Consider the following 16,434-nt stretch of genomic DNA (forward strand, 5'->3'; position numbering starts at 1 on the left):
GACACCAACTTGAAATGCACATGGGCCAAACCTAGGACAATTTGAGCATTAAAATAAATAGTGAGGGTTCCCAGCACTTTGGGAGGCCGAGGCGGGCGGATCACGAGGTCAGGAGATCGAGACCATGGTGAAACCCCGTCTCTACTAAAAAAATTCAAAAAAATTAGCCAGGCGTGGTGGCGGGCGCCTGTAGTCCCAGCTACTCGGAGAGGCTGAGGCAGGAGAATGGCACGAACCCAGGAGGCGGAGCTTGCAGTGAGCCAAGATCGCGCCACTGCACTCCAGCCTGGGCGACAGAGCGAGACTCCATCTCAAAAATAAATAAATAAATAAATAAATAAATAAATAAATAAATAAATAGTGAGGGTTGCAGACGATAACCCACTGGATTACATGGGAATCTGTGAATCCAGGCTGAGGTAGAGAAGTGAATAAATAAGCAAACCAATGGAGGAGGAGGAGGGACAGCTCTTCTGTGCAGTAGAATGCCAACCAGCAAGTCCAGAAGGAATGGCAGACACTGGGCATTGCTATCGGGCATTTCCACAGCAGGCACTGAGACAAGCAGGAGCCACCAATGGATGCAAAGGCTGCTGGACAGAGACTTGCTGAGGATCAGAAAATTAGTGGAATATCAGACTCTCTTTCCACAAAGTGCTAGTCAAATACAAAGGGGGAAAAGGGGACTTGACAGTGGAGAAATCTGGCAGATGCTGGTTGAGCAGGCCATCAGGGCTGACATCACCGGTGGTGGAATGGGTCAACACGGTGGAGTCTCTCAGTGTGAGGCACCAAGGGGTGCCCGGCTCCATTTCTGTGTGCTTCCTCCAGGAAGGCTCAGCCTGAGTCTGGACATGGGTCTGAAGGTCCCAGAGTAACAAGTTCTTTAAGATTGGCAAGGACCATGAGACGAGGAGAGACTGAGGATCTACTGCAGAACAGAACAGCTCGATGCAGAGGACCCATGCACAGGATCCCGGACCAGCATCGGGACAGTCGGCAACACTGAGAGGGGCCTGCCGCATCCCTGCTGATCGCCTGATGGGGAGGGTGTGCAGGGATGACGCAGGGAGTGACCTTGTTTTTGCAAGGTAGACATGGGAGTATTTAGGGGTGATGGGGCATCATGTCAGAAAATACATACGGCGGCAGGTGATAGAGCAAATGCAGAAAAATGAGAGCCTCCTGAAAATGTTCCCAAAGAAGAGGGGATTGAGGGAGAAGGCAGAGGCCTGACAAGGGGCAGGCTCACACAGGATCTTCCCCAGGGTGCCCCAGCCCAGAGCTTCACAAGGGGCATTCTGCACAGAACCCTTCTGGGATTCTCCCTGGTTTCCCCAAACTCAGGGGACCCCTCAACTGCAGACCTCCATGCTCAATTCCAGCCAGAACCCATGCAAAATATTCAGCAGAAGGGACAACCATTTGCCCCCATCCTCACTCAGCATCCAATAAAAGGCAGGGCCTCCTGCTCCAGCCCAAAGACTTCCATCCTGATGCCTCTAAGATGTCTGGGATGGAGGAGGTCAAAGCGAGCTGTGGGTGAGCTGAAGTGGTCTAGAGATAGGGGCCGGGCCAGGAGAGGCAGAGACCAGGCCAGGCTAAGTTCTGCACAGGGCTGGGCTGGAATAAAAGGTGCGAGGCAGCCCACAGGAAGATGGGGCTTTCCCCTGCTGAGTGCTCTTAGGCACTCCCTCCTGGCCCTTCTGAGATGCTCCAGCAGGTAACCTGGCCCACAGGCACCCCTTCCTCCAGGGAGACACAAGGCACAGGGCACAGGGCACAGGGCACACAGCCTGGGGAGCCAAGTGCTGGCTGGAATGCATGCATCATGGTCAACAGTCTTTGCTCCTTCAGTCCATCCCCTCTGGAGAAGTCTTCAACCCAGCTCTGGCTAGGTCAAGCCCTGCTCAGAAACCTTTGGTGCCAGTTCCCTACCCTGGCCAGGTTCCTCCCCTACTCCTCCACTCACCTCTTGCCACTCTTCCTTTCTCCACCATCCCAGACGCCTTGCTGCCCCCACCACAAAGGACCTGCCTGCACCTCCCCTCTGTCCCTGCCGGGCAACACACACAGTAAGTGCCCAGCCAGTATTTGCTGACTTCAAAGCATGCCTCCTGGACCCATCAGAGTCCCAGCACTGTCAGCATGGGTTTGTCTGCATGGAGTAAGTCCCAGGGTTTTGCCTCTTGGCTCCAGAGAGCAGGGAGCAGACTCATGGGGACACAGGGCATCAAGTGGCTTCGAGGGGCCTGAGCAGGACAGCTTGTCAGTGTAAGACGAAGGCCCGGCTTGGCCTGGCCCAGCAGACGAGCCTGTTGTCTCCGCCACCTGCTCCCAAATGCCTCCCTCCCCAAGTCCAGCCCCAGGGCCACCCACCTGCAGTTTCCAGAGGAAGTCGAGGCGGGCAGTGGACTCCACCTGCTGGGCGTGCAGGTACAGGGCCAGCACAAAGACTGAGATGATGATGGGCGTCACCACCTTCAATGCCACCTTGGTTGCGTGCTCAGGGCTGTGGGTGGGAGGTGGACAGGCCTGAGACCACCCTGGCTCCTCACAGCAGGCTCTGAGGACCCCACCCCCACCCACTGCTGGCCCTTTTTTCTTCCTCCCACTATACCTTCCCCTCTTCCTTATCCCCCTGCTCAAACTTTGCTGCACACGTGCCTCCTCCAGAAAGCCTTTCTGGCTGGCAGCCCCATCTCAGGCCGTGCTTGCACCTGCAGCTCAGGCAGCCATTACTCCTCTCCTGACACCTTACAACCCCCCGTCACTTGGGAGCTCCCCTCTGGTCAGATCAGGGGATGAACTCAGCCCTTCTAAAAGGCAGCATGTACATCCAGATCCTTCTCTGGACAAGACAGGGGCAGTGGGTGCAGTAAAAGGGGACCAGGCAGGCCATGCTGACCCTGTCTCTGGACAACCTTGGGCAAGTGTCTTAATCTCTCTGAACTTTAGTTTGCTTATCTGTACAATAGGATAACAATACCCACATTTCAAGATGGTAGTAAGGATTAAAGAGATATTATAAACAAAATGCTTAGCACAGCATCTAACAGTAGGTGTTCCAAAACTAGTAGCACTATTGTCTAATTCTGTTTTTGTTACTATTACTAATAGATACTCTTAACAAAAGTAGCCATTCCAAATCCTACATCTTGTGCCAGCCAAGAGCTCAAGAACTGGAAGGCTGCAAAGAGGCTCCAGTGACCCCCACGCCCCTTGCCCAGGCAGCAGCCCTCAATGCAGGGACGGGTCCCACAAGCACTGCAGCCCTCGCCTTTGTTCCTCGACTCCAGTGGGAAAGTAGGTACCAGCTTCCATTCTCCTGTGTCTGAGGTTCTCACACAGGCTCCGGGGGAAGAGCTTGAGGCTAAATGCTTTGAAATGAGGCCTATGGAATGATCTGAAGCCAGTGATCCCAACCACAGAGCCTACAGATCGCCTTGGCAGGGATCATGAAAGTGACCAGGGCCTCTGCCCCCTGAGGATGCCTTGCTACCCCAGGAGGAACCAGCCTCGCTGTCCCTGTTGGCTTCCTCCTTCACCACCCACCTTACCACCAAGGCCCCTCCCACCTGGGCACCAGCTGCCTTCCCTGTCTGCTCTGTGCTGAGGGCAGGGAGCAGCCCTACCCAAGGAGCATCAACTCACCACTGGGAGGTCCCATTGTTGAAGAAGTCTCTGTGAAGAGAGTTGGGGAAGACCGGTCAGGGCCACCTTTCTGCATAAGGCGGCCTCCACTCCTGCTCGGCCCCCACGCCCTGCTCTGCTGTCCCCACCACTGCTGCTCCTTGGCTCCCCAGCCCCATTCCCCCTCCATATCCAAGGACATTTTCAGGGTGGGAGGTGGCAGAAAGCCCAGCCCCAACTAGCACTGGATACTCATGACCACATACCACCCAGCTCTTACCTGAAACCCTGCCTTCCCAGACCCCAGCACATCTGCCTGGGTGGAGGCCTGCCTGCCTCTCCCCCTCCCAGGCCTTTGCTGCCATCCAGAGGGCGTGGAGGAGAGATCCCACAGCTGCACTGCTTGGTGTGGCAGCCGCTGGCCATGTGCAGCTACTGAGTCTTAACATGGGGCTGGTGCAAGTTAAAATGTGCTGTATGTGTAAAACATACACCAGCTTTTGAATAATTCGTGTAAAAAAAGGTAAAATATTTCATTAAGAATTTTATTTTATATTGATTATATCTTAAAATGATATTTTGGCTATATAGTACTTGTTAAATAAAAGTCGAATTATACTTTTTGCCTTTTTAATATGGCTATAAGAAAATTTTAAATCACGTAAGTGGCTTTTTTTTTTGAGACAGTCTTGCTTTATCTTCCAGGCTGCAGTGCAGTGGTGCAATCTCGGCTCACTGTAACCTCCACCTCCTGGGTTCAAGCTATTCTTGTACCTCAGCCTCCCAAGTAGCTGGGATTACAGGTGCATGCCACCACGCCTGGCTAATTTTTATATTTTTAACACACGTGGGATTTTGTTGGCCAGGCTGGACTCAAGTGATCCACCCACCTCAGCCTCCCAAAATGCTGGGATTACAGGTCTGAGCTACGGCACCCGGCCCACTTTTTATCTATTGGACAAGGTCGCCCTAGAGCCAAACCACGGTCTCCCAATCCAGAAATAACCTTCACTGTCTGTTGCCAACTTCAGCTCCTGAAGAGATGTTGAGGATGGGAAGGAGCAGTAAGAGGAGGGCAACGTTCCCTGCTCCAGCCCTGAACCAAGGGTAGAAAGTTCGTGGACCTCCTCTTCCTCCTCAAAGGACTGCAGCCTGTCCCATGCTCCACTGTCCCATGTCTTTGTGGTCATCTGCCCATAGCCCCCACACAACCACCAAGAAGTTCTTCCTCGAATATGACTTAAACCCTTCATTACACCTCCACTTTCTCAGGCGACACCACCTTCCCAAGAGAGGAACATTCCTGAGAGTTTTCTATTTATCCACATTGTACCTCCACTGCCTAGCTCAGTGGCTGGCACATAGCAGGCCCTTAATAAATATTTCTGAATGAATGACTGGGTGAACAAATGGAAGGATGGATGAATCCCTTCCTCTAACTCAAAGAAGGTAGTTTGCTGCATTTTCTCAGGGGACACAGAACTGTCTTTTTTTTTTTGCACTTCTTGGTGTGTGTATAGGGAGTGGTGATGCGTAGAAAAGCATATTACGAATCAGCCACTTTAAATACATCTTACTACTATGGGCATTGATAATCTACAGTTCACATTTGCCAGGCTTCCAAATTAACCTGCTTCGGGGAGGTCTTGGGATTTATGGCAATATCCTGCCCGAGTGAAGAATCTTATCTGAGCTCCTCAAATTGCTGATGTACTGATTAATGCATAACCTATTGACATGAAAAAATACTGATTCGTTTCTGAATCATGAAGTTGTACTGATTGCTGGCATGTAGACATTTGAGTCTGTATGTTGCAATCTGTAGCCAATGATTGTAACCCTCCAATGACAAAGGACAACTCTGATCTGAGGAGTCCCCTTCCCTTCTACTTTCTTATGAAAGCATTCCCACTTATAACAGCTTCTGGAACACGCCCAACTTGGTACGTGTGTCTTCCTGGCCGATCCTCACATTCGGCTTCCAACAAAATTTGATCAAATTATTTCTGCCTCGACCACCTTAATTTGGGTTGACAATATTCCCATTTTACAAGGAAAAAATTATGAGGTTCAGAGGAATAACCAATGTGTCTGATGCTGAGATTCTAACCCAATTTCACCCGAAGCCTGAGGTCTTTCCCCTCGTGGAGCCACCTCCCTTGGAAATCTGACATCAGTCACTACATGACCATGCTGACTGTGGGACCAGACAGCCGTGGGCCCCACCTTCATGCCCACCACAGCCAGGAGCCTTTGAGTAGTGCACAGATGCCCAGCCTTATGTGGTGGGCCTGCCTACTTGGCTGGGTTGCTGGAGGATGAAGAGGAACAGCGGGTATCCAGGCACCTGCCTCGAGGTGGGACACAGAGCCTGTGAACAACAAAGCTTGCCCCTCTGCTCCCACACTCCTTACTACCCGGCTCTGCTGGACCGTGACTCCTCTGAGCCTGGGGCAGCTGGACCGAGGTGAAAGCAGCCCACTGGAGGCTGCCCTGGCAAGAGGGGAGCAAACCAGAGAAAGAAACACAGTGGGGCCTGGTGACCTGAGGCCACTCCAACTACTGGGGATGGGAAGGAAGGAAAGAAACAAGGCCATTTTCCCAGATGTCAGGGCTGGGGAGTAACAAGATACTCTCCTCGCAAGTTCCCTGTGGTGCCAGAACCTTAAACCTCCTGCTCTTGCCACTTCCCTGCAATGTCCCGTGCCCAGTGGGGAGTGTGAGGGAGGTGCCCCGTACATGGCGTTGGCGGTGACCAGCAGGTCGGCGTTGTCGAAGAGCGTGACACCTGGTACCTCCACGATGAGCACGTAGATGAGCTCGATGGCCAGCATTAACACCAGCTTCCCGATGCAGCTGATCTGCAGGAACACGGAGCAGGCCAGCAGGCTGAGCAGCACGCTGTAGGTGAAGTACTGCGGGCAGAGGGCAGCAGCATCAGCTCCCCAGGCCCTGCCCGACCCCTGGCCCCGTGCATCCTCCAGTCTGAGCTGGCTCAAGTGAGGCCTGGGCTGGGCATGTTTCTGCTGATGTAAATTTCCCAACAGGTGTGATGTAAAGCGAAGGGCCCTGGTTAGGAACCAGCAGATGGGCTCCAGCTGGAGTCTGGCCATTGCCTGCAGGACAGCCCCACGTTACAGCTGCGCTGCAGGCCCAGGCTGCCCTGGGTTTCAGGCCTGATCCACGCTGGGCTTTGTGTGCCTCGGGCTGCGTGCTCAGCCCCTCTGAGCCTCAGTGTCCCCTCTGCAAGACTTCCTATCTCACGGCTCACTGTGATGAACACACGGAAGGAAGCCCTTGCTGCAGTGTCCGGCACCCTCAATAACCGTGGGGAGCCCCAAATCTGCAGCTTTGAACTCAAAAGCTCCAAAAGCTGAATGTGGTTTCATGACTCTTGTAGGGGCCACGGCTGAACGGAGCTGCTCTGGTGGCAAAAGCTGACCTCACTTCTGGGACGCTAGTTATCATCTTTATCCTGTCTTCTGTGGCATGCAGACATGCTACTACTGTGGAAATATGACCATTTCATGATCAGACTCCACTGGGGGTGGGAGGCAACCTTTTAAAATCTGAAAAATTCTGAAGACCAAAATATATGGGGCCCCAAAGGTTTCAGAGGAGGGATGGTGCCCTGTGCTCTTCCCTCTGGGGAAGCCCCTTCTGGTCTCTGAGCCACTGTTTCCTTCTTAGACAACTGAGGGGCTAAACCAGGTAATCTCGGAGGTCCCCATCTGGTGCTGTGCCTTGATGCTAACCCTAGGCACGTCAGCATCAATTATTATTATTATTATTATTATTATTATTTTAATTTAGCACCATTGTTTCTGAGTCAGGCTTCCAGATGTTTACTCTTCGCACACGGCTTCTGCCCTGGCTTGGGCAGCCCCTAGGGCGGACCCTCAGCCTCCTCAGGCCTTCTGGAGCCAAGGAAGGACTGCCAAGGGCCCCTGGGTGATTGGATTGTGGGGGAAGCCTCACATCACCACTGGGAACAGGAGCGGAAGAGGGAATGAGGAGGGCGTGCCCAGATGAGTCAGCTCAGAGCCCCAGAGCCCCAGTCTTTGGGAGGAGGGATGGGAGCTCCAAGAGCCAGCCTGGATTCCCATTCAGACCTTGGCCCGGATAACCAGGAGGCCAACACTGGATGCTGGGGACCCCCCAGGGTCTGGTCTGTGAGGAGTTGCTGAATCAGGAGCAACCTTTGAGGGGGGTGGTCAGCTGGTGGGGGCTGAAGGCTGGCACCAAGCCTCTCCCACAAATGAGGAGCCAAGACCTGCCCACTGCCACCCTCTCCCCCCAGGCCTTAGCCTCACCAGGGGAGCCACCACCAAGGGGCAAGTACGAGACTGAAAATAGCCTCTGCTCTTCATGAACAGCCCTCAGAAAGCTGAAGTGCTCCTGTGGGCTCTCAGCCAGATGTGAGAGGCAGCAGAGGCTAGGGAGGCTGGGGAGGGGAGGCTAAGAAGGGGAGGCTGGGTGCAGCATGGCTGCCTGGAGGAGACAGAGAGCTTGCCACCAGCCCAGGGGTGGGGCGGAGCGGGGGTGAGGCTGCACCTGCCTAGGTGAGCTGGGGCCAAGCCCTGCTCCTCTCTGGGCCTTCCCTGCCCTATCTGTACAACGAAGAGCCAGATCCCAGGCTGGGAGGGAGGCCCACACTGAGAGCCCACAGCACCCCTCAGCTGCAGTCACAGGCCCTTTCAGAGTTAGATGAAAACAGGGACCTTCTCCACAGAAAAAGGCAAACTGCCCCCATCTTACAGGCTTCATGTGTGCACCCATAGGGAGCTGGGGGTTTGGGAAGTCGGGGACTGGAAGCCCCGGCCCTGCTGCTGACAACAAACTGCTCCCTGGCAAACGCAGCACCATGAACGAAGCACCTTGCACGCCACAGGTGCTTCATATATGCTGTCTTCCGAATAAGGATACGTGGTATTATTTTTAAACCCAAATGCCTGTAGGCACAAAATTTCTTTTTGGGGTGATGAAAGTATTCTAAAATTAGATGATGATGATGGCTGTACACATCGGTGAACACACTAAAAGCTACTGAACCGTGCACTTTGAAAGGGTGAGGTTTATAGTAGTGCTGGTTTGGGATCGGGTTCCTTTGCTCCCCTCCCTCCTCTCTGACCCTAACAGCTGGGGCTGAGGTGGGTTCTCCTGAGGTGGGGTAGGGTCTGCTAGAGAAGCTGAGGGTCTAGAAAGTTTTGCCCAGGAGCACGAACTCTGTCTGGAGCTGGACAACTTGAATGAGAGCTCCAGCTCTGTTGAGTCCTGGCTGTGTGATCTGGGGCAAATTACTTAGCCTCTCTGTGTATCAGGTTCTTTGCCTCTACAAAGGAGATAATATAACACCTATGTCATAGGCTGTTAGGAGGATTTAATGAGTAAGTGCATGTAGAGCTCTTAGCCACAGTCCCTGGTAAGCACTATAGAAACAACAGCCACACCACTGTCATAGTCATTGTCATACGGAAGAGGCTCCCCCTGTTCCCAGTGTCTGGCATGTGGGAGGGAGAGATATTGGGGTAAGCAGGTCTCTAGAAGACAGTGAGCTGGTGAGACCCTGTCCTTCAGACTGTCCCGAGCAGCTGAGGGGACAGTGGGGGAGGGCAAGGGACTCTTCACCACTCCCTTCCAGCCCCTGTGCACCCAGTACCTCGGGGAAGTTGCAGTTGGGCCAGGGGCTTCCACAGAAGCCCTGCTCATCGCCCAGGCTGTAGTTGACGGCCGACTCCACCACGTGACATGCGTTGACCTGGCTCGCGCTGATGTTGTGCTCCTGTGCCAAGCAGCCCAGCAGGTCCCTGGAGTTGCACGTGAACTGGGGGGAGGGAGGAGGGTGGTGAGGGGAGGGTAAGCTGCTGGGGGACAGGTAGGGCAGCCCAGCCCACCAGGCCACAGGCTCCCATCTGTCCTCCGCCTCAGGTGCAGCATGACACTGATGGGGACAAAATCTGAAAGAGGCTGAGGAATGGGCAAAGTCTGCCCAGCTGCCCTGGCTGGAGGGGGTGTGGCTAGCGTGCCCTCCCAGGGAGGGGCTCTTAAACATGCCTTGGGGACATTCCCTAAACTCTTCCTGGCCCCACCAGGCTTGAGACTGAAGAGCTAAGAACTTCACTTAGTGGGAGAGTAGCCAAGCATAGTGGCTCATGCCTGTAATCCCAGCACTTTGAGAGGCTGAGGCCAGCGGATCACTTGAGCCCAGGAGTTTGAGACCAGCCTGGTGACCAGCCTGGCAACATGGGGAAACCCCATCTCTAAAAAAAACAGACAAAAATTAGCTGGGCATGGTGGTGCACACCTGCAGTCCCAGCTACTTGGGAGGCTGAGGCAGGAGGACCTCTTGATCCCAGGAGATGGAGGTTGCAGTGAGCTGTGATGTCACCACTGCACTCCAGCCTGGGTGAAAGAATAAGACTCTGTCTCAAAACTGGAAAAAAAGAGAAAGAAAGAAAGAAGAGAGAGAGAGAGAAAGAGAGAGAGAGAGAAAGAGAGAGAGAGAGAGAGAGAGAAAGAAAGAAAGAAAGAAAGAAAGAAAGAAAGAGAAAGAAAGAAAGAAAGAAGTTAGGAAGGAAGGAAGTAAAGAAAGAAAGAAAGAGGAAAGAAAAGAAAAAAGAAGAAAGAAAGAAAGAGAAAAGAAAGGAAGGAAGGAAGGAAGAAGGAAGGAAGGAAGGAAAGAAAGAAAGAAAGAAAGAAAGAAAGAAAGAAAGAAAGAAAGAAAGAAAGAAAGAAAAGAAAAGAAAAGAAAAGAAAAGAAAAGAAAAGAAAAGAAAAAAGAAAAGAAAAGAAAGAAAAAGAAAGAGAACTTGTGTGAGGCACATTGAGTCAAAGCTGATCCCAGACCCAGATGCAACACAAATAAGAACTTCCAGGGAAAGTCTCTCCTAGCCCTGCTGGTCGGGTACATGGCTCCACTGGGTTTGATCCAATGGGGCTGCGGAGATGCTGGGAGGTCGTGCAGCCACCCACCATGTTGACAAAAGCCGCCAGGAACACCAGGGTGATGGTGAACACCCCAACCAGGGTGCTGTTCATCTTGGACCGCACGATCTTCCTGGAGAGGGTCTGCAGCGGGGAGGGGAAGAGCTAGGGTGGGGGCAAGGGTGGAGAGGGAGGGAGGGAGGGAGAGATGGAACAGCATTCAGCAAGGACTCCACAAATGGTCCCAGGAGTGCAGTGGACCCACCTGTGTCTCTCCCCAGCATGACCCCCAGGCCTTCCTGGTGGCCCTCCCAGCCTGCAAGGCTCCAGCTTTGAACCGCTGCACCATTGCTTCCAGGTCAACGGCAGGGCAGATTCTGCAGCTGACCAGGAGCGGGACTACGTGGGGAACCCAGGTGAGAGAGGCAGGATGAGAGGAAAGATGGTATCTTGACCCAATAGAGAAATCAATACAAAAGCACATTGACCCGCTGTGTGCCATCAGGGAGGGGCGGTAGGTGGCAGCTGAGGAGTCGTGGAGGGCTCAGAATGTTCCCAGGAGGGTTGAGAAGGCTTCTGGGAGGGAGTGGGCAGTGGTGGGTTTAAGGATTTGGAGAGGACTAGGCCTCTGGGCTCGGGAGGAGGGATTGAGCATCGAGGAGCAGGAGGGAGGCAGGTGTGGCCCTGAGCACTGAGTGAGCTCTGTCCTTAGTACAAAGCTCCATGTACCTGCCATTTCCCTCACCCTCTCCTACTCTGTATTCTTCCACCAGACAAACCATGTCTACTCAAAGACCCCCTGCAGCTTTGGTAATTAAATGATTGGGCTCATAAGTCCCATTTCTGCCACCAAATCTGATGGAGCTGGCCTTGTAAATGACGTCCCCCTCACCTCCCATGCAACCTAGGCTGAAAAAGAATCTGATGGACAGAGAAGAAAGCAGTGGATCCAGGATGCCCCACCCCTACCTGCCCCAACCCTTCCTGCTGAGGCCTATCTGCTACAGACAAGCTAGTTGTCTATAAAACCCCCCAAGGACAGACAGGGTGGTTGAAAAAGCACTGAGCCAGGAGTTGGGAAGCCTGGGCTTGGCTTGGCTTTTCCTGTGTGTTCCTGAGCAAGCCACATCCCATCTCTGAGGTCTCCTATTTGTAGGGCTCTTGGGACCTTTGGGCACCCCCAGCTTTTGTGGTGAGTGAAGCAGGCAAAGGTATCTACTCCAATCATGGGCCGTGAGCATCCCTGCAAATTCTTGCTGAAAGTGCCAGACCACAAGGCTTCCCCATCCCCTGATACTGAGAGCGTCTGTAGTTGGCCACACTGACAGCTAAGTAGGTCATGGGGCCGTAGCATGACCACCATGTGACCACTCACTCCCAGTGGGGAGCGGAACTGGCTTGTGTGCTACAGTATTTGCTGCCAACCAAAAAAAGTGTCGGGCCCTTGGTCCAGGGTTCTTCAGCTGCAACCCAAACCCACTATATGTGTAGCATCCATGAGGGCCCATCACATGGGACTTCAGTGGCAAAGGGACTTCAAACACAAATATGCTGACACTCATGCTGCTGACTGTAACATGAGTAATAAAGTTTTTGTCTCTGACCCAGGAGTCTTGTGTCTTCTGCCAGCCCCTATGAAACAGCAACAAGCAAACTCATTAGCTTGTAAGTAGACAGAGTTCTTGACAAAAAGTCAGGTCCCTGCTCACCCCCGGGTCTTGGGCTTGGGGCTGGCTGTGTGCATAGGGAGGGTGTATATCTTTCTGACCCCAGAATCCTCCTCCACCCTTCCAGCAAAGCCATTTCCTATCAGCAGAGGGAAAGAGGGGACCACAAAGACAGACAGATCACAGGAAGAGCTGCTGTCATGGCAGAGGCCTGGCAGTCTAACATAGGCTACAGGCTGAAAGATGAAGGCCTGGGACTCCATCTCCCCAGCAGGAGAACCTCCCAGATATGCTCCTATACCATCAAGCCTATGGCACATATTCTGAACAAACACTGGGATAATAAAGGAGACCCTCTGGGATAATAAAAGAGACCCTCTGACCAAACCGTCTTATGTGGTAGAAGGAAAGGTAAGTGTGATCTGAAGAGCATAAGCTTGTATTAAAATCCTGCTTAACAGACATAGAAATAAATCAAATAGCTTGAGGGCCCAGAAATAAACCTTTCCATTTATGGCCCAGTGATTTTGACAAGGGTTCCAAGACAATGGTGAAAGGATAGTCTTTTCAACAAATGGTGCTGGGACACACGGATATCCACATGCAAAAAATGAAGTTGGGTCCCTACTGCACCTTGTACAAAAATTAACTCAAAATGGACCAGAAAACTTAAATGCAAAAGCCAAAACTACAGAACTCTTATGGGAAAACATACAAGTAGATCTTTGTGACTCTGGATCAGGCAACGGTTTCTTAGAGGTGACACCAAAAGCACCAATCAAAAAAGAAAAAAACAGATAAATTGGACTTTATCAAAATTAATTATTTTTGTCCTTCAACTAACACCATCAGGAAAGTTAAAAAAAAGTATTGGTGAGGATGCAGAGAAACTGGAATCCTTGTGCATTGCTGGTGGGAATGTAAAATGAGGCAGCCACTGGGGAAAACAATAGGGTGGCTCCTCAAAAAATCAAGCATAGAATTATCATATGATCCAGTAATTCCACTTCTGGGTATATCCCCCAAAGAATTTGAAACAGGGACTTGTACAGATAATTTGTACACCCATGTTCACAGCTGTATTCTTCCTAATAGCCTGAAAATGGAAACAATTTAATTGTCTATCAATTGATGAATGAATAAACAAAATGTGATATATCCATACACTGGAATATTTTTCAGGCATAAAGAGAGTGAAGTGCTGTTACATGCTACATGGATGAACCTTGAAACTAATATATTAAGTGCATGAAACCAGTCTCAAAAGGCCATGTGAGATTCCCTTTATGTGAGATGTCCAGAACATGTGAATACAGAGACAAAGTAGATGAGTGATTGCTGGGGGCTGTGGTGATCAGGGAAGGAGGAGTGACTGCTAATGGGTCTGGGGGTTTCTTCTGGGGATGACAACAATGTTCTGGAATTAGCACCAATAGTTGAATAACTTTGTGAATATACTAAAAACTAGTGTATTAAAAGTTCATTCACCTTTATAAAGGTGAATTTTATGGTATGCATATTATGTCTCAATGAAGCTCTTATTTTTAAAAATCTTGCTCAACCTCTTATTGGCTGTGTGATCCTGGGGCATTACTCTACACTCTGAGCTTCTGTCTCCTTATTGGGAAATTGGGAATAGCTCTCGCCCAGAGTGGCTATCAAGACTTAGTAAAGTGATGCATTTGAAAGTGCTCTGTAAGCTGTTAAATGCAACAGAAAAGTTAGTTAATATTTGCATTTTAAAGAGCTATATTGCCAATAAGAATGAAAGTCCTTACTTCCCATTTAAAGGAATTTTTGGTTTCACAGCTGGGGAAGTGTTTTGGCACTAGCATGAGGATCTTACTCTGAAATGGTATGACAGATGGTTTCAAATCATTGGCTGCTGAAAATTTTGTCATTCTATCTCCATCCCCTTCCCTCACCCCCACCCCAGCTCCTATTTGCCCTGTATTGTTTAAACTGTTCAGTTCTGATCACCCCATCCACTGATTGAGAGGCTTCCTTCATCATTTTGCAACCACCAATGTAATGACTGATAGAGGCAAAGGTTACTAATACATGCTAAAACTTTCTTAATAAAAGGTGGTTGGGGAATAGGGTATGCACATTAGCTTCCTGGTGAATATGGGACCAGGAGGCCCACCGGGACCATCCAGAGGCGAGGAGAAGAACTGCAGGCAGGGCCGGGCGCGTTGGCTCACGCCTGTAATCCCAGCACTTTGGGAGGCCGAGGCGGGTGGATCACAAGGTCAGGAGATCGAGACCATCCTGGCTAAAACGGTGAAACCCCGTCTCTACTAAAAATACAAAAAATTAGCCGGCGTGGTGGCGGGCGGCTGTAGTCCCAGCTACTCGGGAGGCTGAGGCAGGAGAATGGCGTGAACCCGGGAGGCGGAGCTTGCAGTGAGCCGAGATTGCGCCACTGCACTCCACCCTGGGCGACAGAGCGAGACTCCGTCTCAAAAAAAAAAAAAAAAAAAAAAAAAAATCAATGTTAGATGTGGCTCTACCATCTAATGAATGACTGAGTGTGCACTGGCTTGCTTGCTACAAGCCAAATTCCTCCACGCTCTTTTTTTTTTTTTGAGACAGAGTCTCGCTCTGTCACCCAGGCTGGAGTGCAGTGGCATGATCTCGGCTCACTGCAAGCTCCGCCTCCCAGGTTCACGCCATTCTCCTGTCTCAGCCTCTAGAGTAGCTGGGACTACAGGCGCCCGCCACCACGCCCGGCTAATTTTGTTTTTATATTTTTAGTAGAGACAGGGTTTCACCGTGTTAGCCAGGATGGTCTTGATCTGCTGACCTCGTGATCCCCCCGCCTCAGCCTCCCAAAGTGCTGGGATTACAGGCGTGAGCCACTGCGCCCGGCCACCCTCTACACTCTTTAAAAAGACTTTCTCTTGACTTTAAAACCTCAGTAGGAACTCAGGAATTACTGCTCTTTTGAAGTCTCCAGAAGATTTGACATCCTGTCTTGATATCAGTTTAAAGAGTGTCTCATCTCCTATAATTAGAGAGTTCATCTGTATGTCAACCCTAAATCTAGATTTTACTAACCCCAATTTGGATCTTAAAACTCTTGGCCAGGTGCAGTGGCTCATGCCTGTAATCCCAGCACTTTGGGAGGCCGAGGCGGGTGGATTACGAGGTCAGGAGATCGAGACCATCCTGGCTAACACAGTGAAACCGTCTCTACTAAAAATACAAAAAATTAGCCAGGCTTGGTGGCAGGCACCTGTAGTCCCAGCTACTTGGGAGGCTGAGGCAGGAGAATGGCGTGAACCCAGGAGGCAGAGCTTGCAGTGAGCCGAGATCGCACCACTGCACTCCAGCCTGGGCAACAGAGCGAGACTCTGTCTCAAAAACAAACAAACAAGCAAAAAACAAACAAAAAGAAAAAACAAAAAAACTATTTGCCAGGGGCAAAGTCTCTTCCCAGGGCTACACCACAACTGCAGTCAGATCGTGGAGAGGATTTTCCAGCAGGATAACTGCCTGCACCAGCCAATCACTTAATGCCTGCTCACAATCAGAGCCCAGAAAAAGAACTGATGTTCAAAAAATAAGTTCAGAACCAGTACATTCCCAATCTGATTAATTCAAATCAATTCAACATGAAAAACAGGAGTGGGAACACAGTTAATAAACCATGATTGGGGTAAGGAACAGTTTGATCCTGGCCTCTTTGAGTGTCTCCAGGTACATTGAAGACCCCCCTGGGCCCCTGTCTGTGTGATGCAGGGCCAGGGTATTGCAAAGATAAAAGGAGGGGATGAAATTGGATGGCAAAAAAGTTTAAGAATACAGCCTCTTGACAAGCAGCTAATAAAAGAAGCAGTAGCTCCTACTTCAGAAAATGAAAAAAAGGTAAGAAAACCACAGAGGTCAAACCTGGCAGGCAGAAGGGGTCCACACCAGTGCTCTCATCACTTGGCCTTTCAGGAGTCAACTGGATATATTAGCACAGGCAGTGTCCTGGAGGGGAGGCTGACGGGCTCTGAAGTAAAAACCACCTGGGTTTAAATCCTAGCAATAACCACTTCCTAACTCCAGGATCTAGAAAAAGCTGTCTAACCTCTCTGGGCCTCAGTTTCCTCATCTGCGAAGTAGATTCAATAAAAGCTACCTGTGAGGCTCAGGAAACACAGCTCCAAGTAGCATAGCGTGGATGTGGATCCTGGACCGTCCTGACTTGAAAAACACAGGG

At 51.0% G+C, this 16,434-nt stretch overlaps 1 protein-coding gene across 3 annotated transcripts in view; it reads right to left on the bottom strand.

The window, feature by feature from the left end:
- ADCY5 (adenylate cyclase 5) overlaps positions 1–16,434 on the bottom strand; it is a 167,738-nt gene that overhangs the window by 11,604 nt on the left and 139,700 nt on the right. For 2 of the 3 annotated variants that reach the window (XM_030801778.1, XM_003275539.4), the window contains 5 exons: positions 10,606–10,722; positions 9,293–9,457; positions 6,373–6,548; positions 3,655–3,684; positions 2,380–2,512 (listed from right to left, as the gene is read on the bottom strand). In XM_030801778.1, the coding sequence (XP_030657638.1) occupies positions 2,380–2,512; positions 3,655–3,684; positions 6,373–6,548; positions 9,293–9,457; positions 10,606–10,722 (621 nt within the window). The remainder of the gene's footprint in view (positions 1–2,379; positions 2,513–3,654; positions 3,685–6,372; positions 6,549–9,292; positions 9,458–10,605; positions 10,723–16,434) is intronic. The other variant, XM_030801777.1, reaches the window with a different exon arrangement.

Source organism: Nomascus leucogenys, chromosome 21 (assembly GCF_006542625.1).
Source record: "Nomascus leucogenys isolate Asia chromosome 21, Asia_NLE_v1, whole genome shotgun sequence".
Classification (NCBI taxonomy): Eukaryota; Metazoa; Chordata; class Mammalia; order Primates; family Hylobatidae; genus Nomascus; species Nomascus leucogenys.